Below are 24,751 nucleotides of genomic sequence, written 5' to 3' on the forward strand. Positions count from 1 at the left end.
CCGCGACCTCGTGCTCAGCCGCCCAACGCCGTAGCCACTGAGCAACCACTGCGGGTGAGTTGGGTTGAAGATTAATTTTGCAGAAGACAAAGATAATGATCAATAGGTGGTCAAGGGAACAAGAATTCAGGATCGCCAGTCAGCCTGTAGAGTCTGTGAAGGAAGTCTGTGAAGAGTCTGTGAGTGGGCACGGCGAAACCGAAGGGATCATGCCGCCCACCAAACGATTTATGTTCCTTCCCCAGGTTTTGCTGTTTGTCAGCGCCGTTTCATCGACTACAGCAAATTCGTCGACAGTGCTCCCAGTGTGTGACGTGGACGACAGCCGCTCCTCTTTTCCTCACTTCCTATCTGCCGACCTACATCTGCGCGTGTTCCATACTGCGCACGCCAAATCACCGCCTGTGACCACATCGGATTGGGATATAAAAGATAGTCCGCACCATTTCTTCGTCAATGGGCACGGCGAAACCGAAGGGATCATGCCGCCCACCAAACGATTTATGTTCCTTCCCCGGGTTTTGCTTTTTGTCAGCGCCGTTTCATCGACTACAGCAAATTCGTCGACAGTGCTCCCAGTGTGTGACGTGGACGACAGCCGCTCCTCTTTTCCTCACTTCCTATCTGCCGACCTACATCTGCGCGTGTTCCATACTGCGCACGCCAAATCACCGCCTGTGACCACATCGGATTGGGATATAAAAGATAGTCCGCACCATTTCTTCGTCAATGGGCACGGCGAAACCGAAGGGATCATGCCGCCCACCAAACGATTTATGTTCCTTCCCCGGGTTTTGCTTTTTGTCAGCGCCGTTTCATCGACTACAGCAAATTCGTCGACAGTGCTCCCAGTGTGTGACGTGGACGACAGCCGCTCCTCTTTTCCTCACTTCCTATCTGCCGACCTACATCTGCGCGTGTTCCATACTGCGCACGCCAAATCACCGCCTGTGACCACATCGGATTGGGATATAAAAGATAGTCCGCACCATTTCTTCGTCAATGGGCACGGCGAAACCGAAGGGATCATGCCGCCCACCAAACGATTTATGTTCCTTCCCCGGGTTTTGCTTTTTGTCAGCGCCGTTTCATCGACTACAGCAAATTCGTCGACAGTGCTCCCAGTGTGTGACGTGGACGACAGCCGCTCCTCTTTTCCTCACTTCCTATCTGCCGACCTACATCTGCGCGTGTTCCATACTGCGCACGCCAAATCACCGCCTGTGACCACATCGGATTGGGATATAAAAGATAGTCCGCACCATTTCTTCGTCAATGGGCACGGCGAAACCGAAGGGATCATGCCGTCCACCAAACGATTTATGTTCCTTCCCCAGGTTTTGCTGTTTGTCAGCGCCGTTTCATCGACTACAGCAAATTCGTCGACAGTGCTCCCAGTGTGTGACGTGGACGACAGCCGCTCCTCTTTTCCTCACTTCCTATCTGCCGACCTACATCTGCGCGTGTTCCATACTGCGCACGCCAAATCACCGCCTGTGACCACATCGGATTGGGATATAAAAGATAGTCCGCACCATTTCTTCGTCAATGGGCACGGCGAAACCGAAGGGATCATGCCGTCCACCAAACGATTTATGTTCCTTCCCCAGGTTTTGCTGTTTGTCAGCGCCGTTTCATCGACTACAGCAAATTCGTCGACAGTGCTCCCAGTGTGTGACGTGGATGACAGCCGCTCCTCTTTTCCTCACTTCCTATCTGCCGACCTACATCTGCGCGTGTTCCATACTGCGCACGCCAAATCACCGCCTGTGACCACATCGGATTGGGATATAAAAGATAGTCCGCACCATTTCTTCGTCAATGGGCACGGCGAAACCGAAGGGATCATGCCGTCCACCAAACGATTTATGTTCCTACCCCAGGTTTTGCTGTTTGTCAGCGCCGTTTCATCGACTACAGCAAATTCGTCGACAGTGCTCCCAGTGTGTGACGTGGATGACAGCCGCTCCTCTTTTCCTCACTTCCTATCTGCCGACCTACATCTGCGCGTGTTCCATACTGCGCACGCCAAATCACCGCCTGTGACCACATCGGATTGGGATATAAAAGATGGTCCGCACCATTTCTTCGTCAGTGGGCACGGATAAACCGAAGGGATCATGCCGCTCACTAAACGATTTATGTTCCTTCCCCAGGTTAGTTTGTCTGTTTCAACATTCCGCAGTAGCGATATTACATTGGTGGTTTTGCCGTGCCCACGGACATGCTTGTCAATTGCTTACGCCTGTTTCTGTTTGTGTAAATTGCTTGTCTGTGGAGACATTGAAGAAAACCCAGGACCCACAGTTGAACAAATGTTTGAAAGCCTTCAGTCAGGGCAAGCAAGCATATTAACTGAGCTAACTGGTATTCGGGAGCGTCTTACATCGAATGAACAAGCCGTCGCCACTCTTAATACACGATTGAATGCAATCGATAAGCTTCTGCTAGAAATTAGCAAAAAAACCTCCCAAATTCAAACACTAGAAGACAAAATTTGGTCTTTAGATCAAGTAGTTATGAAACAAAACGAAAAAATAGCTGACCTTGAAGACCGCAGTCGCCGATCAAACTTAGTTGTTTTTGGCGTTCAAGAGCAAGATACTGAAGATGATAAAACGTTACGAAAATCGGTCATTGATGATATCTTTTCAAAAAAACTGCAGCAATCATGCAAATCTATCGCGCGTATTCATCGTCTTGGAAGACAGCCAGGAAAAAGACCAGTTATTGTATATTTCCAAGACTTTTTGGAAAAAGCGGCAGTTTTTCGAAACGTGCGTAAGCTTAAGGGTAGTGGTATATCTAACCAGAATGATGACAGCAAGGAAACTCTGAGAAAACGAAAACTTCTTTGGGAAACTGTCAAACGGGATGTCGACAATGGAAAACGTGCTTTTCTTATCAATGACAAACTGAAATTTGATGGCTGCGTTTATGCTTGGGATGACAGCACATCTCAACGAGTTGTCGTGAGCCGCGAAAACAAAAATTCTAGTAATGCGTGACAAAACACGTGCGCCATTTCTAAAATCTTGCGAGTGCTAAATTTCAATGCCAGAAGTATAATAAATAATGTAAACAACTTGAATGCCTTCTTTTCAGATACGACCCCCATATTGCATTTGTCACAGAAACCTGTCTGCATGATGGTGTTAGCAACGAAATACTGGTATCACCATCACATAAGATTTTCCGTCGGGACCGTGGATCGAGGGGAGGAGGTGTTGCGATTATTCTAAAAAGCACGTTTTCCGCAGAAATATTTCCTGAGATCGAAAACCATGAGAGTCTCTTTTTGAAAGTTTATTGTTGGGGACTTGTAGTTCTGGTATGCGCGGTTTATAGGTCACCATCATACCCTCCCGAGTTCTTGTCCTTGCTGCGTGACTATATGACTGTGCTAAAACCCCGGAAAATTATAATGGCGGGCGATTTCAACCTACCCGCAGTTAATTGGCTGCACAGGCCAGAGATGCAGCTGGCCGATAGCCCTCTTCTTGACATAATGTTTGCATGTGACATGAAACAAGTTGTGCTTGAAAACACGCGTGACAATGCTGATACTGGTTCAATTTTGGATCTTGTATTCCTTAGCAAAAATATGACAGAGCTTGATGTCCGAGTGGAGGAGGGCATATTGGACCACAAGCTTGTGCTGTTCAGTAGTAGGCTTGATAGTTGTGAAAGGAAGCACGTTAAGCCCTGCAAAACTGTTAAAGACTTTATTAATGCCAATGATCAATCTATCCTTGATGAACTTTGGAAGCTGGTCGACAACTTACCAAAAACTGATGTTACTTCACTATGGAGTGCGTTTGTGACCTGCGTTAACTACTGTATTGATGACTTCGTGCCGACAAAACTTATTAAACCACAACGAAGAAACCCATGGATTGACAGAAAAATTATGCATATAAATCGCAGGTTAAAACGCGCCAAAAAACGCCGGAACAAAAATCCTGAAGCTATTAGCCACCTGCAAGTCCCGCTTTCAGACGCATTGTCTTTTGCCCGTCAAAACTATTTTTCCACTACTTTGCCTAATTACATAAAAACCAGTCCCGATATATTTTGGCGATATCTTAGCAGCGCAAACACACATTTGCAAGAAATAAGGCAACGCGACATTGTGATCACCGATCCTCAGGAAATATCGAACATAATGAATGAATATTTCCATTCTGTGTTCACCCGCGCTGATAGAGCCATGGAGGCTCCTTCTTTTCTGTGCCAAGTGTCAGACTTCATATCTTTTGAAGGCGTGTTTTCCTTATTGCTCAATGTTAAAGAAAAATCTTCTGGGGGACCGGATGGCATACCAAATTCTTTTCTTCGCCGTTACGCCGAGCCTGTTGCACACATCTTAACAGCTGTCTTTGCTTTATCTATGACTACAGCGATTTTACCTGATGACTGGCGTGTGGCTCGTGTCATTGCAGTTCACAAGAAGGGTGATCGCCTAAGCATTGAAAATTATCGTCCCATTTCGTTGACATCCACGTGCTGTAAAACACTAGAACACGTCATCGCTCATTATATAATTAATTTTCTTGAAAGTAACAACTTGCTCTCCCCATTTCAGCATGGCTTTCGAAAGAAACTGTCGACATCTACGCAACCTTTAACAAATATTCACGAAATCGCTCTAACGCTTGATTCTTCCGGACAAGGTGATCTAATCTTCCTTGATTTCAGTAAAGCGTTTGATCGCGTCCCTCATGGTAAACTTCTTGAAAAACTTACTAAGCTCGGCCTTCCTGCATTTATCATCAGTTGGATAAGAGCCTACCTTTCAAACCGTAACCAGTTCGTAGACGTTAACGGCCATGCTTCTACTGTATTACCAGTTCCGTCCGGGGTACCTCAAGGAAGCGTACTCGGCCCGATGCTTTTCCTAATCTATGTTAATGATATAACTAGCACAATTCATCCACACGTTAACATCAGATTGTTCGAAGATAATTGTCTTGTCTTTAAAGAGATTACGTGCCGTGATGATCACGTTCACTTAAGCACAAGCTTAGCCAGACGTAATGAATGGTGCACCACCTGGTCTATGACCCTAAATCCTGACAAAACTGTCTTACTTCGTGTCACGAACAAAAAGCAACCTATCACATTTCCATATTGCATCAATAGTACACAAATAAAGGAAGTCTCTGAATATAAATATCTAGGCGTAACGATTACCAACACTCTATCGTGGTCGAAACACATTGCGAACGTTTGTGCATCTGCCTCTCGAAAGCTTGGCTTTCTGCGTCATAAACTGAAAACAGCACCTTCAAATTTAAAACTTCTAGGATACAGAACTTATATATTGCCAAAACTAGAATACGCCTCAATAGTATGGGGCCCGTATTACATGAAGGGTAAGCATAAGCTTGAAATGGTTCAAAGGCGAGCAGTACGGTTCATTTTCAACAAGTTTAGGTCTACTGATTCGCCGTCAAAACTAATGACCGAAAACGATATCCCTACCTTAGAAGCACGAAGAACTGTGGCACGACTAAAATTTCTTTTCACGATGTACGACAAGTCACTTGAATTTGATGGACGAACATACATTCAACCTTACCTGTCACGCGCGTCTCGACACAGTCACGCTCACAACTTGCTCCCTTTCCGTGCACGCACTAACCTCTTTAAAATTAATTCTTTCCTCGTGCAGTTGTTCAGTGGAATGATCTGCCCTCAGACATTTTCTCTGCTGATAATTTTGAGCAGGCGCTATTCATGTATTTTGCACAATGATATGGAATGTTATTTTCCCCCTCTTTTATTCATGTTATCGCCTATGCAAGTGAATTTTGTTCGAACTTGTTATTTTGATGTGATATTGACTATCCCAGTGCATTTTTATGATAGTGTGAATATCGTCCTTTGCAATTCAAAAATGCCAACTTGCTACTTTTTTCTTCGCTCTCTTCCTTTTCTTGTTCCATATGTCTAGCACAAGAGCATATATTATTCTTGTCTTACATGAGTGTTTGCGGAAATACGCCCACCTGCTTGGTCTGTATAGATTGCAGTATGTACAAATAAATAAATACCTATACCTAGGCTGTGAGTAATTAGCCTAAATTACTCACAGGGGACCTTGATCATGAGAAGGAAATTTACAGATGAATAAAAATGGGTTGGAGTGCATACGGCAGACATTGGCAGCTCCTGACTGGAAGCTTACTATTATCATTGAAAAAAGGAAGGCGTACAAGGAGTGCATTCTACCGGTGCTGACATACGGGGCAGAGACTTGCAGACTGACAAAGAAGCTTGAGAACAAGTTGAGAGCCGCACAAAGAGCAATGGGACGAAGAATGCTAGGCGTAACCATGAGAGACAGAAACCGGTTTGGATCAAAGAGCAAACGGGTACAGCTGATATTCTAATTGGCATAAAGAGAAAAAAATGGCGCTGGACAGGTCATGTAATGCACAGGTTAGAAAACCGTAGTACCATTAGGGCTACAGAATGGGTACCAAGAGAAGGGAAGCGCAGTAGAGGAAGGCAGTAGACAAGGTGGTGCGATAAAATTAGGAAATTCGCCGGTGCTAGTTGGAATTGGCTGGCGCAGGACAGGGGTAATTGGCGATCGTAGGTAGAGGCCTTCGTCCTGCAGTGGAAATAAAATGTGATGATGATGATGATGATGATAAGTTTGTATTGCGAATCCTTGCTTTTTTTGTGCGCGAACATTGCAAAATTTTTGCACTTTTTTTAAATGGGCTCGATTTTCACACCTGCCGAATGATTATCCTACGAAAAACGTACACATCTATTGGGCAAAAGCTCATTGCAAAAGTTCTTTTTTTTATCACTTGGAGATTCAACATACAGATGTTATTCTTTCAAAGTGGGCTGGATTTTATTTGGTTAGGTTAGGTTGTACTCAGTATTCGTGTCAGAATTAACGAATAGGACGAGGCTTCCATCTGCAAGGGAACCACCCGTTTCGCAGGTCCTTCCGCATCCTGTTCAAATAATCACGATAGTTTGTGTATAGAGTACAGTGAATGCCGGATGTTCCCCTTAATTACGCCTTGAATCGCGAAAAATTGTCGATTTGAATATGATGTCTTGACTTGTGCGCGTATATTATTTTTGTATTTGTTTATTCATATGCGACTCCAATTCCTTCCTTTCCATCTTTATTTCTGCCTACTCTAGGGTACCAGACGAATCCTAGTTATTTGTTCGTCCTTTAAATTTATTTCTCTGTCTCTTAACTATAAGAAATTTCAGCCCGTCAGCTGTTGCTGTTTACAAGTTCTTCTTGGGTGGGTTAAAAAGAACTTGGCGTGTTTTCTTCCGTGTCTGTCATTAGGTGGGGAGCTCTTCCTTGGTATTAAGCATTTAGCGAGTAAGCAGTTGGCTCTTTTAGCATTTGTCCTTGCTCCCTGTAAAAAAAAGGTGTGGAGCTCGAGCACAATGTTAATACAAAGTAAACCTTAAAATTCGTGCGGCGACATTACTTGCCACCACAAGTAAATAATTGTGGCAGATAATGTCAGATTGGGCACACTGCCAACAGGAGTCAGGCTCGAACGATGGGAGATTGTATCTCACAATAAGTGTGCAACAATGTGGACAAGGAGGCATTGACAATCATGCAGTAAAAGAGTGTGTCCTGGCGCAAACCTAATGGATACTGGTTCCCAGAATGCTTGGCGTATCCGATTGCGTTGATGGCATTGTCCTGAGGGTCAAGTGTATGTAGAGCGTAAGCTATGTAAGTTCGGCAGAACCTGCAAAGCCTGACGAAAAATCGCGAAGCAAATAAAACGATGTACCACAGGCTGTGCAAAATTTGTAGGCGTACATTGTTTGGTGTGATATGAAGCAATAGAGTCCAGAGAGCTCACGATGCGCCGGCCAGGCTCGGCCTGCCCGTCGCAACGTGAGAGCGCCCCACTGTGCGATAATCGCGTGTCTGAGGACTGTCGATAATGTTTTTCCATCTATCCATCCATATGAAATAACATGTGCCTAAACTCGAGGATGCCGCCTTTATTCGCCCGCAGGGCTGCGCGTTACCTAAGCGCGTCTCGTAGTAAAATCCGCAAATGACGTGTAATAACGTATCTTCCCTAGGGATGTTGAACAATCTCACGAGCCTCGCAAGATTTTCGATATGACCTCAAATAGTATGGCAACGTAAAGAGTCCCACTGTTCGAACCCGCGGCCGTAAACTGTAGCACGTAGCTTTGGCCTTTCACACGCTGTTCTCGGTGGGATGTAACCGAAGCGAGAAAGTTATGAATTGCCTGTTCTTTGTGTGCACGCGTCTGTCTGTCTGTCTGTCTGTCTGTCTGTCTGTCTGTCTGTCTGTCTGTCTGTCTGTCTGTCTGTCTGTCTGTCTGTCTGTCTGTCTGTCTGTATGTGCGTGCACGTGCGCGCAGATGAATTTTTTTTCCTCATGAAATAAGAGAAGATGCGTAGGCGTTACATACATGAGTTACTGGCTGTTATTTTCGCGTTGTGGTGTTTTATTCCAACTACCCATTGCCTAAAGCGACACTTACCGCTCGTTTGTCATATTCCACTTTTTGTTTGGGTGTAACGATTTATCACTGCAGCGTTTATTATCCGCCATTCCTGAGCTGTTGTCTTTTTAACGTTGCCTTTTTATGGTCATTTAGGTGCTAGTATTTCGCGTACTTGCGCGATAGACGAAGTCATGAATTTGTGGCGATGATTGAGAGCTTCGTCACCCAGCTGGGGAAACAAACGTGTACTGCGCCTCTAGCGTACAGATAGGGGCGTAAGCGTTGACCGCTGATGCCCACGCCATGTAATACTGTGGAGGGGAGCCCGCGACGACCCTGTGCCTCCTTTTTTTTCTCTGCCTTTGTTTCCTTTCTCTGTAGTTTAATCTCTGGCACCACCGAAATGTTATCGCCGATGTCGGTGCTCTGCGAAATCCATTTCATGATCTGCGGGCGGGTCGTGCGTATGCGAGATGAAGAGGGCAGTGGCAGTGGGTGGCTCTAATGGAAAGTCGACGGCTACGCCAGATGACGAACCCTTTGAGCTTTGCCAGAAGGAAGTTCAGTATAGTGTGACCTTATCGTTGTATTTTGAGCAAATGGCTACTCAAGGGTGGCAATAAAAATGTATACGCAAGAAAGAATGCCGTGAATCTTAACGGCCTGCTTCACGGCTTCCGCGCTTCCCTGCAAATGACACTAGCAATAAGATCGCGACAAAATTTGAACTATGATGATGAGGATAGCGAAAAAAAATATTTCTCGAATATATTGCGGTCCCTATTGCCGGCGGCGAGAGACACTGCTGCAGGCAATTACGAAGCTTTGCGTCATCAGGTGAACTTGTGTGCCAATATTCACGCATTTACTGCTGGTCTTCTAAGTTTTACGTATATGAAAAAAAAACATTCCTTTAACCACTAAGTTTGCCGAGGGGGAAAATGAATCCTTCGCATGGCTGGCGAATCGCAGCCGCCAGCGATGATCGCTCAGAAATTTCCAATTTCCTCCATGTGTCCTGCCTAACGTTTCTTTAGCCTGATTCTCCCCCTACTCGGTCAAAGTGCAGCACTCGCTTGAAGCTCTGCCGTAGAAGGCGCCGGACATTGCGTGTGCGTTCTAACCAGTTGCATAGTGGGTATGGTGTCAGGCTGCTAAGGAGGAAGTCGCGAGATGGAATCCCGGCCACGGCGGGCGCATTTCGTTGGGCGCGAAGTGCGAAATCACCCGTGTACTTAGGCTTAGGTGCACGTTAAGAACCCCAGGTGGTCCAGTTTCCAAGGTCCAACCTAATAAGCAGATCGTGGTTTTGGAACGTAACACTCCACGTTTTTTTTCGAATACAAACGAATTCTTCGAGATACCTATCTTTCTGAAACTGCCGCGGATCTTTCTTCCATTAGACTGCTAACGGTTACGCGGTGAAGCTGTCATGGAGAATACAAAGGCTGACTCTGATCACATCAAAAATAATAAACAAAAGATGCATGTTTGAATCAATTCAAAAACACGCAGCTGCGGTTTATTTACTCTGAATATTCCCATCACTCCAGTGTTTCCGAAAATCAAGCACATTCTCACCTTACTATTCTGGAATCGCGACATCGCACATCCAGGCGCTGCACTTTCCACCAATTCTACCAAGCGCCACTTCAATTTTTAACTATGTCACCGCGTCATCGCCGATCCCAGCAGCATAACTCATAAGAAAACTGTTTGCCTTCCTCTCTACTGCCTATAGCGTACTCGCATCTCTTTGTCGTGTGTGTGGCGATAACTGGCGGCCAATCGATCTCAAAATTGCCCTAAAGTTAATCGTTATACTAAAAACACATCTCATCCTTCATTTAATGCATCCTTTTTTATTTTTGAGGTCGTTGGTGTATAATAAATAAATAAATGCAAATGCTAGACGATAAAGTGTAGCTCCATGCACTATGGAGTTCAGCGATTTTGTCGTAGTATTTTGTCAGGGAATGTATTCGTCGATAACCATTGAAAATAAATCATACCACCTGTCTCTTCAGGTACTGTAACTCTTCTGTAAACGCTGAAAGTGAAGAAAAACCGGTTGATTATGACTCCAAACCGGGGCTATGCGTCCTAGCCTTGTTAACTTCAAAAAAAAAGATAACATGGATAATAACCGGGAAACATAAGAACGTAATAACACCGTGCGACCACTAATATTCGATGCATTCACTCTAAATGGAAATAAGCTGGAAAGGGGCGTTTTAGGGGCTGCGACGTCCTCCCTTGAGAATACATGCCTCAAAACCGTGCTCCCTTAGGGTGGTGTAGAAATGTTCGTCATCCTCCATTTCACTCACTCGCACAATAGGGATGAAAGCAGGAAGAAAAGCCTCAATTGTACATCCATCTTAAAAGGAAGTTTACAAGATAGAAGGTTGCCTTTAGCGTAAACAAAGTCGTATTGTATATTTTATGCGTTATTTTATCTTATTTTACATATCTGTGAGAAGGAAACGAGCAATGAGAGATATATTGTCTAAATGGTTCTTTTTCACTATTTTTTTCTTTTTGCTAAATTAGACATTTCCAGAGTGCAAGAGAAATTCTTCAAGGCGATGTAATAGCCGATTTGTTCGTCTCGTCGACCACAATGTCCTGTCGCGCTGCAAGAACGCCCCCGAAACTGTACTTCGGAAGTGGGATCATGCAAAACTTCGACGGCTTTGGCCGCAGAATGTCCTCGCTTCTGTTCGTTTTCCCATCAACTAAATGTGAAACTGAAGGCAAAGCTCGCAAAGTGCCCTTGTCGTCGGCGCTGGTGACGGCACCCGTTTTGATCTTCGTAGTTATGCGTGCGTGTCTATATGTGTGCTTGCGAGATGATTTTGGCGACCGTCGGAGAGTGTTGTGTATATACTGTGTTGTTCCACACCAAATAACTACCTGCGCCAGTGTGCAGCACGGCGGTGATCGGCCACCACGAAACCATCGCGCCTTGTCCTCATCTGTGTACTGCAATACGCTCTTGTGGTTCAGCGCGCGGCCATCCTCGGGCATTACTGCGCCACGACATGAAAACGGTTAGTGAAGCCTCACCCACACTCCCCATCAAATCGGGGTGCGTACGGAGTAAATAGCTTTGGAAACGGCTCCTTTCGGATTACCGCTGGCCCAACTGCCTTTTATTTTACAGGGCCTTTTTCAGCTGTGGTCGTGAGCACGACGCGGACCATATGCGCTATGCGCAAATGCTCACACCTTTTATGTCACGTCATGAGACCCATCGGGCCGCTCAAGAAAGCTCAAGGAGCCAGTGCCGCATAGAAAAGAGATACTTGTATTTTCTTTCTCGTGTTTTCCGTGCCAGAACCGTGATCTGGTTATGAGGCACGCCGCAGTGGGGGACTTCGGATTAATGTTGACCACCTGGGGTTTTTTAACGTGCACAGTTCTTTAATGCACGGCAGACGGGCGTTCTTCCACGCCTCCATATCGAACTGTAGCTGCCGTGGCCAGGATTTGATCCGCTTAGTACTAAGCACAATGCGAAAGCCACTTTAGCAACCCCGGTGGGTCAAGGAGTCTTGGATCTTCTTCATCTGGTGTGTATGACCATTTTGCCCGAATAGTCGATATAGGTTGCGTCGATATACGTTCTGACAGTGATTTGTGCCACAGCAACATTATTTTAGGGCGGCAAATTATTGTTATGTAGCGTGAACAATGCGAGCAGCCAGCCTGTTTCTATGTTAAATGGAGGCATGCAGTGTGTTCACAAAGTTATGTTCATCTTATCAATTTTGTGAAATAAGCTTCAAACTGCATGTATTTTTATTGGAAAATCTGCACTAGAACTTTCGTGTAGCAAATTGTCTATGCGTTCAAAAGGTTGTGCATTAGAAATCACAGTTTGAGGCAGTTACAGCATACTTTTTTTTTTCTGTATGCCGCCACTAACTGCGTTTTCATAGTCGTGTGTATTGCATAAGTTTGACGAGTGCTGAAAAGGACAAATGGAATAAATTCAAGGAAGCCTACAAATTTACCTGGTTGGTCAGTCTTTGAAGTATTTTAGTGAAGTGTTCATGTGCAAACGTCTTGTGAATGCGTACTCTGACATTACTTATGTTTCACTGCATTAAAAGAAAGCACCTAGCTAATGTCCATTCTCTTTTTTTGTTTCTTCTTATTGGTGTCCACATAAATGAACATATCTTGAGTTTTCATACCAAGACAACGGCAGGGCATCACACATGATAGAAACATTATAACAAAGCGAAACAAATGCGACACAAATGATGCAGAGTCATAAAACAACCAAGAGGCTTCAAAGAAGCGGAGACGGTCAGACTCGTGCAAGCAGTCGTTGTTAGCAGGGTTAGCTAAAGCCTCACCTTTCAAAAACTAAATAAGGCTGAAATGATCAGAGTAAGCTCTATCATGAAAGCAGATGCCGTGGGGCTTCCGAAAACATAATCGCGAAGAGGCTGGATGCTCTTGGTATTCACAACACGTATCAAGAGCACGCCGCAATGGTGGTCGTGGCACAGAGAGAACGTCTAAATTCGACAGAACGAGGAGGGGCCTTGCTGCAAAAGGTGGGATATCCGCTGAAAGCGCAGTATGGTTGGGAAAAACAGTTTTGCTACCCAGACAAACAAGAGAGAAACTTCTAGTTTCATGAAGCCCAAAGAAAATGGGCACGGAACACCACCAAAGCAGAAGAAAAGCGCGATCAAGGGCTTTACATAACAAATATGAAAAACGCTGACACATACTACACGACCGCGAGTTTAGGGGCAACAAACAAATTCATAATAGTGGCTTTCAATCGGTCTGCAGTGATAACGGCCTCCATTCGGAACTCTTCAACCTGCACCGCAGAGGCAGTAGCCATAGCGCTGTCCCTTCGAGATGCAGAAGCCAAAGAAACAATCTGCATTGGCCATGATGGACTCTAAGGCAGCATGCTGTTCGTTCATGACGAGTACTGTCCCACACAAAATTCACAGAATTGCACCACGCAGTAATTTGGCGCCTGGCGCACTCTGTAAACGAGGAAACCGAGAGGGCGGACCGAACTGCTCGAGCAATAAGCATCCGAGCACTGCTCTGTCTTTTCGAGCAACCCCCATCCACGCGCACGACATCCTCGAAAACCAAGGAAAAGAAAAAAGAAAATGCAGCAGCCCACTCCCCATCCTTACGGGAGAACAGGCCAGGGATTGGCGCTATGCACAGACTAATACATATCTACACCTACAAATACTCAGTAACATACACCCTTCATTGTATGAAGATACATGTCCTTGATGCGGGGAGTAGCCAGCTCTTGCCTACGCAATGTGGACGTGTAAACTACAGCCTCCAAATTCCAATTCACCCCTTATGGCGCAAGTGCCAAGTAACAGGCAGTGGGAGGTTTGACTTTCTAGCGAAGATGTAGAGAGCCAGAGAGGTCTTCTGGAACATGCCCAGTCAAGCGCAGAGACCAGTGAAGCACTGGACTGAGGAACTCACCGAGCGCCCAAACCACTAGGAGAAATTAAGTTTATACAACTACTCCTACTATTACTTGAACTTAGCGCTATCAGCCAGCATGTGTACCTGCAACTATAAATGAGCCACATGCCATTCGATTCACTCAGTTTCGATCCTGAAAACCCACTCTTTGTTGGGAGGCATGGATATTTAATTGCGTATGTGCAACATGGTGTTGCTTCAGAGGGGCATGTAATATGGAAACCGAGTCAACATTATTTCCCTCACCCTAAGTAACCCCTTCCCCCGAACCCCGAAATTTGTTTACCTGGCATATTGCGATGTGCAGACAGTGCTCGCCCACCCCTTCCCTCCCCCGCCCACACACACACACCCAACACCAAACGATTCCTGGCTACGGCACTGGTCCTTGTTACAATAGGTACAATTACAGATTCTTGGTATCGATGTTCACCAATTCGGAAAAGCATCAAAGCGGCTAGGCAAAATAAAGAAGACACCAATATCGACTTGCCACCTAATATGAAGGATTGCTCCTAAATGTGGAGGAGCATGTACTGAGGTAGCCGGTAAAGTTGTCTGGTCTGTACTCCAGCCACATATTATTTATCAGGCTCAGTTTTACTGGCTCTCACTGAAGCAGTGGCACCATATTGAGATGATTATTCAGAACGAGATGAGGGCGATAGCTGCTCAGCCTCTGTTCACTCGAGGAACATGCCTAGATGAACACCATGGCAGCACTGGCAATCCAGCGTGAACGAGCATCTGAAATAAAGCGCTTGCATGGTGCAGTTACTTCTGTTTGCTCGGCTGCAAGAATAGACTATGGTCATGATACTGCTCTACACTCATCTTCCTTTGGATCAATGTGTTTTGTAGAGACGCTGCTATTACAGGAGCTGGAATCATAGTACAGGCCAGCCTTACGCATTTGCCTCTTAATGAAAATAAAAAGTATACTATGGATGTCTGTAACCCCGCTTGAGCTTCATACCATACATGACAAGAGTCTACAGGACAGGGCTGGTACATGGTAAAGTCATGCACGACACCAATGAGGCAGCCTTATTTTTATCAAATATCGCCCAAATACCGACACACACCGGTGCCTTGAGTTCCATTTAACAGCTGAAGCAAGTCAGTGAAGCCTCATTGCTTTGTCAGAAGATACACAAGCTTCACAACTGCTTACTTTTAATGTTCGGTTACACTGGCTACAAGGACACAGCTCTGGCCCTTTCAATGCCATGACAGATAAGAAAGCACGCAACAACATCTATCGGGTATTCCTGTAGAAGCTCGAGTTCCATACTCCTATTAGAAGAACTCGTGACGCTTATACATTGATGAATAACGGACATGTCCTCTGCTATAGCGGTCTCTCACATAAGAAGCAATAAGGGGTAGGATTTCTAATCCATAAGGACATAGCGGGCAACATTGACGAATTCTACAGCATTAATGAGAGGGTAGCAGCAGTCGTAATCAAACTTAATAAGAGGTATAGATTGAAGTAAGTACAAGCCTACGACCAAAATCCAGGCATGGTGATGGCACCTAGAGCGTTCAGAAGAACTGTTACTAAAGTGATTACTTTTCGATGAATTCCCGAGCTTTCTTGAGGGATCAACTTTGGGGGGACCAGGATTCAACTGCACTTCTCCACTCAACAAAGGGCAGCTGATACAGTGCAAGGCATTCAAGCATAAATCAGCCACATCTTGTGGGCAAAGGAACAGCAGCAATGATCGATTGTCGGATCTCAAGCATAACGAATTTTTGAAATAACATACCTGCACAATGAAGAAACAGCGTTTTACCATCGTGTTGCCGCCACTGTCACCTTGCCCACTACGAGCGAACACTTGAGCGCCGCTTTTAAACACTTCAATGGTGACATCGGGGTATCGCTCCAGATATCGATGGTGTGCGTACAAGCACCAGAGTTCCATGGAACACGCAGGCAGGTCGTTGATTTCCCGAGCATGCCAGAACTATCACACACAGTGGCGATGGGGAAGTCGGGCGATGCAATGATGAAGGTCTTCTCTTGTAGCTCGTAGAACGATGAATCAAACTGGAAACATGCGAGGATGATGTCACATGGCGTACACTCCGCTAAAACAGGCTCGACGACACATCTGAGGATCTGCACAAGAAACAGCGTTTTAACACCGTGTCGCCACCGCTGTCAGCTTGCTCATGAAGGGTGTACACATGAAGGGTGTTGCATGTCTCTTGTCACAAGCAGCTGTATTTTTACCCTTACATGTGGCAACAATGCTTAGATGGCTTCTTCGGAACCAGCAGCACAAATGCGACCCCATATTTGTTATCAATTATCTTCAGTAAGTGCAACATTCTGTGCACATGAGGCAGAGCCTCTGGCTCATTCAAATTCCGCATTGTTGCCTTTTGGTGCTTTTAACTAATGAAGTTTTCGCAGCATTAATTCTGAGGTTCCCATGATGACAGTGAGGAAGACCAGCTTCTATGAACCTGCCAACCTGAGCACAAAAGCTAGGGCGCATCATGTGAATATACAACATATTTAGTGCATATTCAACGCACATTGGGGCAATAGTGGGTTTAACCTCATCGATGTAGGCTGGCTCTTAGAGTAGCTAACCCTTCTTTGCTCTTGGTTGGTAACGCAGGCAAACATTCTTTGGGGTGAACACCAAATAATTACCTAAGATGTGCAGCGTATTGTCAGTGCGTTGATGAAGCTGAACCTGACGATCTTGTCTGGTCGGGAAGAGTCAAGGGGAAAAAACAGAACTGACGCCGACCATGATGAAAAATTATATAAAGCACGCGGGTGCATTGCTTACAATGTTTTCGCCATGTGTGTCTTATGTGTAAAGGTTACTACTTTGCCGTGCATATTAAAAAAATACTCAGTGCCCCTCCAAGGATGACCAGCGAAGCTGTGTCTGTGGGCCCCTTATCGGTGAACTGCCCCTCCGCCGTGGGTCGGCCCGGCATTGCACTATCTTCGGCATCGGCCCACGTATGGGGAGTGTATAACGCCTGCTTCACCTCCACCGTGGGTCAGCCTGGCATTGCACTATCTTAGGGATCGGCCCATCTATGGGAAGTGCTTAACGCCTGCTTCACCTCCGCTGCGGGTCGGACCGGTATTGCACTATGTTTGGGATTGAAATACATATGGGGTGTGCCTAACGCCTGCTTCACCTTCGCCGCGGGTCGGCCCGGCATTGCACTTATCTCTCAGATCGGCCCACGTATCTCGGATCTCTCGGATCGGCCCACGTATCCGCCCACTATCTCTCGGATCGGCCCACGTGGTAAGCCAACGTGATCGACCCACGTTGGCTTACCACGCCAACGACATGGAATTTTCCTTGTACCGTAGGGGTATACAGCTTCGCTGTAAAACATTTCAAATGTAATCTACCGTATTCTTAAGTGTCATATTAGAGTTAGGGTGTAAAATAATTAAGATCTCAAAATATCTAAAAACAGAGAACCGTCGCCGTGTCAAATATCTAGTTATGCAATCTCAAAAATCTGATTATCACATCTCGGAACCCCGGCTGCAAAAGCTTAAATTCCAAGTCCAACGAAATTTCCCGTTGGCTAAATTGGTAGTAACTAGGTAGTAAGTACTACTGTGGTGACATGGGCAAAGCTGCGGTGCTGGTAAATGTCTATGTTTTCTTATTCTTATAATAGTGTATTAGCAGACGACGCGTGCACATGATCGTTAATGGCTAGGATAAGAGTCCACATCGCGTCCAGGTTTTTAATCACACTGCAGGCAGTTGCAGGTGCTCCCTTGTCTTGTAGGCCACACTAAGGAGTTCTGCAATCTGAGTTATGCCTCACTGTCAGTTACTGCTAATGGTGGCATTCTTTTCAGTTTCGATATCAAGAATGCTAGAAAGCTCTTCTGTATTTACACTATTTGAATAATTTTTTTCTGCAGCATTACCTTTTATTTTAGTTGAGCATTAAGGCCTTGAAAACAGCAAAAGCCAATAGTGCACACTGTTTAAAGCAGCTGAAGCAGCTGGAAGAATTGCCTCATCAGCACCAAGTGTCGAACTGACTGCAGAAGGTTGCTGACAAGTATGGGTACCGAGTTAGGCTGTTTGATGTTGCGCTGCCAAGCCTGAGGGTTCACGATCAAATTATGGCTGTGGCAGCTCAATAGGCGTAAAATGCATAAACGCATAATAATTTTATAATTTACCTAGGGGGTTTATTTTAATTTACCCAGAGGGATTAATTTTACCCCAGGGAGGAAAATTATTCCAGATTTTCTTCTACTTCTACTTCATGCCTCTTAATCATATTGTGGTTTTGGCACATAAAACTACAGAATTTTGTTTATTAGTTGGCGCCCTTCGATTTTCCAGTTCTCTAATTTGCTTGCTTACAAAAGCTCAGTTCTCGCTACAAATGATGAATTCGTTATTACAAAATGCTAACCTATAATCTTTAGTGCCCCTTCACTGTGCATTGAAAGCATGGAACACTAATGATTTTGCATGAATTATTATTTAACTCGTGCTCAACAGCTCGAAGGCATAGAAGCTGAACTACTACTGTGGTCTTCAAGTTGATAGGTTGCCATATAAACACTTGTCTTTTCTTTTAGAGATAAATACACCAGAGCCCACTGTATAGAGATATATACAGTACCAGTGGCACCCACGACGCTAATGGAAGAGAGAATAGTCTAGAGGAATTTGACATCCCACAAGTAACGCCGGAAGAAGTAAAGAAAGCCTTGGGAGCTATGCAAAGGGGGAAGGCAGCTGGGGAGGATCAGGTGACTGCAGATTTGTTGAAGGATAGTGGGCAGAGTGTTCCAGAAAAACTGGCCACCCTGCATACGCAATACCTCATGACCTCGAGCGTACCGGAATCTTGGAAGAACGCCAATGTAATCTTAATCCATAAGAAAGGGGACGCCAAAGACTTGAAAAATTATAGACCGATCAGCTTACTGTTCGTTGTCTGCAAAGTATTTACTAAGGCAATCGCAAATAGAATCAGGAACACCTTAGACTTCTGTCAACCAAAGGACTAGGCAGGATTTCGTAAAAGCTACTCAACAATCGACCATATTCGCACTATGAATCAGGTGATAGAGAAATGTGCGGAATATAACCGACCCCTATATATAGCTTCCATTGATTACGAGAAAGTGTTCGATTCATTCTAAACCTCAGCAGTCATGCAGGCATTATGGAATCAGACTGTAGATGAGCCGTATGTAAAGATACTGAAAGATATCTACAGCAGCTCCACTGCCACCGTAGTCCTCCATAAAGAAAGCAACAAAATCCCAATAAAGAAGGGCTCCAGGCAGGGAGATACGATCTCTCCAATGCTATTCACAGCCTGTTTACCGGAGGTATTCAGAGACCTGGATTTGAATGAATTGGGGATACGAGTTAATAGAGAATACCTCAGTAAGTTACGATTCGCTGATGACATTACCTTGCTTAGTAACCAAGGAGACCAATTGCAATGCCTGCTCACTGACCTGGAGAGGCAGAGCAGAAGCGTGGGTCTAAATATTAATCTGCAGAAAACTAAAGTGATGATTACCAGTCTCGGAAGAGAACAGCAATTGACGGTAGGTAGCGAGGCACTGGAAGTGGTAAGGGAATACATCTACTTAGGGCAGGTAGTGACCGCGGATCCGGATTATGAGACTGAAATAATCAGGAAAATAAGAATCGGCTGGGGTGCATTTGCCAGGCATTCTCAGATCATGAACATCAGGTTGCCATTATCCCTCAAGAGAAAACTGTATAACAGCTGTGTCTTACCAGTACTCACCTACGGTGCAGAAACCTGGAGGCTTACGAGAAGGGTTCTACCTAAATTGAGGACGACGCAACGAGCTATGGAAGGAAGAATAGTGGGTGTAACGTTAAGGGATAAGAAAAGAGCAAATTGGGTGACAGAACAAACGCGAGTTAGTTACATCTTAGTTGAAATCAAGGAAAAGATATGGCCATGGGCAGAACATGTAATGAGGAGGGAAGATAACCGATGGTCATTAAGGGCACGGTCTGGATTCCGAGAGAGGAAAGCGTAGCAGGGGGCGGCAGAAAGTTAGGTGGGTGGATGAGATTAAGAAGTTTGCAGGGACAGCATGGCCGAAATTAGCACATGATGGGGGTAGTTGGAGAAGTATGGCAGAGGCCTTTGCCCTGCAGGAGGCCTAGCCAGGCTGATGATGATGATGACACCAGAGCCTAGTTTTTGCCTTTAGAAAGACTACTGAAACAAGGAAAACATTACTTGCATGATAGATCAGTTATCAGTTAATAATGTGTTCAGTTTTTGCCCCCTCCCCCCCAAAAAAGACCACACAATTGTATGTTGGAGTTGGATAGCTTGAAACTTGGAAGCCAAATGCACTTAACCCTTTCCCTACTTTGGATAAGCAACGCTTCTCGTTGAAATTTATGCCAATACAACTGACGCCGTTGGTTGGGGCCATCAGAACTGAAACCATGAAGTACAATTTGGCTTCACCCTCCATAAGCTTGGCTTCATTGCATGCTGTTTAATGCATGACAGGTGACACCACAGGGCAGCATCTGTTTGTGCGGGCAGCAAGGTTTTCAAAATGATGAGACCATCTTGTAGAAGCTCTGATTGAGAACTCCCGACCTCAACCTCACGAAAAAGAATACAAATCCCTAGCTACTCATGTCATGGTTTAAAAACTAAAACTAAATTCTGAGGTTTCAAGTGCTAAAACCACAATTTGATGATGAGACACCTCGAAGTAAGCGACTGTAGATTTATTTTGATTATCTGGGGTTTTCCAGATAATGCGGTGGATAATGGATGGTGCGCAGTTATTTTTGCATTTCACCCCCATTAAAATGCGGCCGCCGTTACTGGAATTCAAGCCTTATGCTTAGTAGCGCAGCACCATAGCTATGTCACCACAGCGGGCACGTGATGGCTGGTCGCTTTCCACTTCTATATGTGCATCCTGCTAAGCGCTAAAAGTCAAAAGCCAAGAAGGAGACACTTGGTGTGCTGAAAACTTTCCTCAGGGGATCGAAAGGGAAGCACTTGAAAGGAAATCAAGACATGGTGTAAATACTGCTTTGAAGTCTTCAGAACGGTCAAAACCAAGTAACACGGGCGTTCGTCAAAGTTATAGTGTTGCTGTTTTAAGACAACGAACACATCTTTTGAGCTAAGCTATTTCCTCTTCTAGTAACCCATCTGAACGAGTAGAGTTGCTCTATATGCGACAAAGATAAATAATATATAAAAGGTACAAGAAACTTCTATCTCCCCGTTACGTAGTTCACGTTGTGTTACCAGCATTGTTTGTGTTAATAAAATTACAGTGAATAACATATGTTGTACCGGAGCGTCTGCTCAAGCTATCGGTGAGGCTTACTAGTAGACTTGTAATATCACGTAGAAACGGGCACAAAGAAACACATTGACAGTACTGGCACCAAGTATCTGATTTTATTCTCGGAGGGAGTTGAGAAATTATAACCACATGCACTCTTTTTGGGCTAGTGATAAGTCGGAGTCTTCCAGTGATGTCATTTCACCTTCTTAGTGCCGTATACAAGCGGCAATGTTTTCATTATTTTGGTGTGAATGGTGCCAGCTTCTGAGCAAGCTTATATTTGAGGGCGCAGTGGGCATAAATTACGGAGAAGTTGGTTTCCCTGGGTTTTAAACATGACAGAGCAAAGTAAGGTGGCTGTAGCGACAAAGGTTGTCTGTCCACTGCCAGAATGCATATGGCTTCATCTGAACTAAAATATTGAAACTGTAAAGCTGGAAAACTCCAACAACTCATGTTTGCAACTTCTAGTCAGTACTAATGATTGGGGGGAAATTTGGGCCCCTGGCGACCTGTTTAGAAAAAAAATCTTTTTTGCTTTCTCCTCTGCAGTTTTCTTTCCGTGCCGCACCTACAATAACGTGTTTCATGGAGGATAGCAAAAGCACACGACTTTAAAAAAAAAAAAAGATATCTTCATGTAGACCGTTTCTGTGTCCTCTGTTTGCAAGTTTAAAAGATGAAAAGAAACAAGCTACTAAAAACAGCAGTAAATAAACGAACCGCTGGTATTGCAGCAATGAAGCTATTCACAATTATTAAAACCTAAAATTCTTTTTAAAGTTCGGTGGTTTTGTGAGAATGAAATTGGTATAGAAAAAGTTAATCTTGTATGGAGCACTAAGAACAGCAACGAACCAAATTATGCGAATAATGCAATGTGTGCAATTATTCGAGGGTAAATGCTCCATAAAGAATTACATGTTTTTGACGAGGGATGGTGATTATGTGTACAAAACCTCCCTCACTTCCCTCTCAGCTCTATCACGGCTCTTTGCAACTAACCTCGTGTGCCGCAAGATAGGGAAACGCCCACAGCTCAAGATATGTGCAACTATGTGGCTACTGTAGTTATTTTTCATGCATGTTCTGAGTTTACCTACTCCCTCATTGAAGCATTGATAATGATTACGCTTATTAATACTTGTTGCCATAGCGGCGAAAAATCAGCTTGTAGTGGGTGCTTGTCCTGTTATGTTTTTCTCGTTGTTTTCTCAGGCTATGATACTTCTATGAATAAATGATCTTGCATATTATTGTTGTTAGCTGGGATAGTTGGTTATTGGAATTAGGAAACAAGGTCACTCTGCACAACGCGGACGTGATACTGCCATACGCTCCTGTGGTAGAGACGACCATGGACCAGACCAACGCTACGAGAGCTCAACGCCAGAACCCTTCCGAGGAACGCGGTGAGCCCTTCTGTTCCGCCATCGCTGTCCGCCTCCCACAGTACTGGGACCAGTGTCCTTCGGCGTGGTTTCTTCAGGCCGAAGCGCAATTTCAAGTCCCTGGTATCCGGTCTCAAGCTTCGAAGTTCCATTACGCCGTCGCAGCGCTCTCGCCCGCCGCCATTGACGAGGTAGCAGATTTGTTGAACTCCCCATTGTCTGCCGCCGCCTATGACGATCTCAAGGCAGCACTGCTACAGCGCACAGCAGCTTCACAATGTTCTCGCATCCAGCAGCTTCTGTCCGCTGAAGAACTCGGCGACCGACGTCCTAGTCAACTTCTTCGCCGAATGAGCCAGCTGCTCGGAAACAACGCGAGATCCATCGATGACACGCTGTTGCGCGAACTGTTTTTGCAACGACTCCCGGCTAACGTGCAGTTGGTCCTGGCGACAGCCTCTACCATGGACCTTACCGGACTTGCCGCTTTGGCCGACAAAGTCATCGAAGTAGCCACCCCAACCACCGCAGCCACGGCACCGTCTCCGGGTGACAATACAACTGCTCTGCAAGCTCTTTCCTGCTCTTCCGCAGGGCAATCTCCGCTCGACTCCTTATGTGAGCGCCCGGAACGCATCATCTGTGGAGCGAAACATCACCGCACATCTCGTCGCCCACGCAGCCGTAGTTCCAGCAGATCAAGACGCACGGGCACCCGCAATGAAACCTCAACTACAACGCCTCGCGTTTGCTACTACCACCGCCGTTTTGGAAACGACGCTCGTCACTGTCGGCGTCCCTGCGCTTGGCAGGGAAACAGGCCGGCCGACCTCTAACGGCGACGAGTGGTCCGGCCCAACACACAAGTCGCCTTTTCTACGTGACGGACAGAGTTACGGGACAACGATTTTTAGTCGACACAGGTGCTGACGTCAGCATTCTCCCCGCCCAGCCACTCCGACCAAAAAGCGACACCTGTCTCGTTTTTGCAAGCCGTCAACGGCACCAGGATTCCAGTTTTCTCGTCACGCTCCGTCATGCTAAACCTTGGCCTTCGACGAGCGTTCCGCTGGATTTTCCTGGTTGCAGACATCCGTCATGCAGTCATTGGAGCAGACGTTGTAGTCATTGGGCAGCAGCATCGGCGTCGCACGAGGGATGACGTAGACGCTCGCGTCTACACGAGGCTCGAGCAGCTGGCACGCTCTGGCACCGGCTAGCGTTCTGAAGAAGATTATTAAAAAGAATGCTATGCTAAGCGATCGAGTGTTGGTTCTTCCTCTCCTGCGAGAGCTCGAGACTTTACTGGTCTACGTGGTCGCTCGTCACAACAAGTTAACTTCAGTTTGAGACATCACTTGTTAGACTACTGTTATCACAGACTTTCGCAGCAGTGACAGTAGTGTGCGCACGTTTTTACAAGCATCCATTGCATTTTCCAGAGCGTAGCACCGTGGGATATCGAGAACTCTCAAGCATTGCTGAACGGCTGCGGAAACCACTATCTCATCGACGCATGCGAAAGAAAGCGACGACTGACCACAAGCGACGACTGGCGGACGAGGCCCCAACTGGTCACGGCGTCTGGTCCTCATATATCCGGCACCGCCCCACGGATCGGCAATTTGGCAGCAGTGACAGTGGTGTGCGCACGTTTTTACAAGAATCCATTGCATTTTCTAGGTTGATGCACATGTGTTTGCATTGATCTGACATAGCTAGTATAATAATTAGCCGCTGTCGCTGCGGCCCTGTGCCCTTTCTTTCCTGTGTATGCCTGTTGTACCTATAATGTCAAAAGAGTTCGCAAAGCTGTTGCAAGATCTTAAAGAAGAATTGAGAGCCGAATGGAAAAGCGCAAAGGATGCTGTCGAACGAAGCATGCGCACAGACGAGCGAAAAATGCGTGCGGAATTGGAAGAAATAAAATCTAGCTTGAATTATGTTAGCTCAAGTCTCGATGATGCGAGCCGTCGACTTGACTTCGTTCTCAACGAGAACAAAGGTATTAAGA

The 24,751-nt window shown here is 45.5% G+C and overlaps 1 protein-coding gene across 1 annotated transcript in view; it reads left to right on the forward strand.

Annotated features, from left to right (window-relative positions):
* LOC139052181 (uncharacterized) overlaps window positions 1-24,425 on the forward strand; it is a 170,212-nt gene extending 145,787 nt beyond the window's left edge. Inside the window, exon 2 of the mRNA XM_070529257.1 lies at window positions 24,180-24,425. Coding sequence (XP_070385358.1) covers window positions 24,180-24,425 — 246 coding nt within the window. The remainder of the gene's footprint in view (window positions 1-24,179) is intronic.
* Window positions 24,426-24,751: the final 326 nt, after the last annotated feature.

Source organism: Dermacentor albipictus, unplaced genomic scaffold (genome assembly GCF_038994185.2).
Source record: "Dermacentor albipictus isolate Rhodes 1998 colony unplaced genomic scaffold, USDA_Dalb.pri_finalv2 scaffold_19, whole genome shotgun sequence".
Lineage (NCBI taxonomy): Eukaryota > Metazoa > Arthropoda > Arachnida > Ixodida > Ixodidae > Dermacentor > Dermacentor albipictus.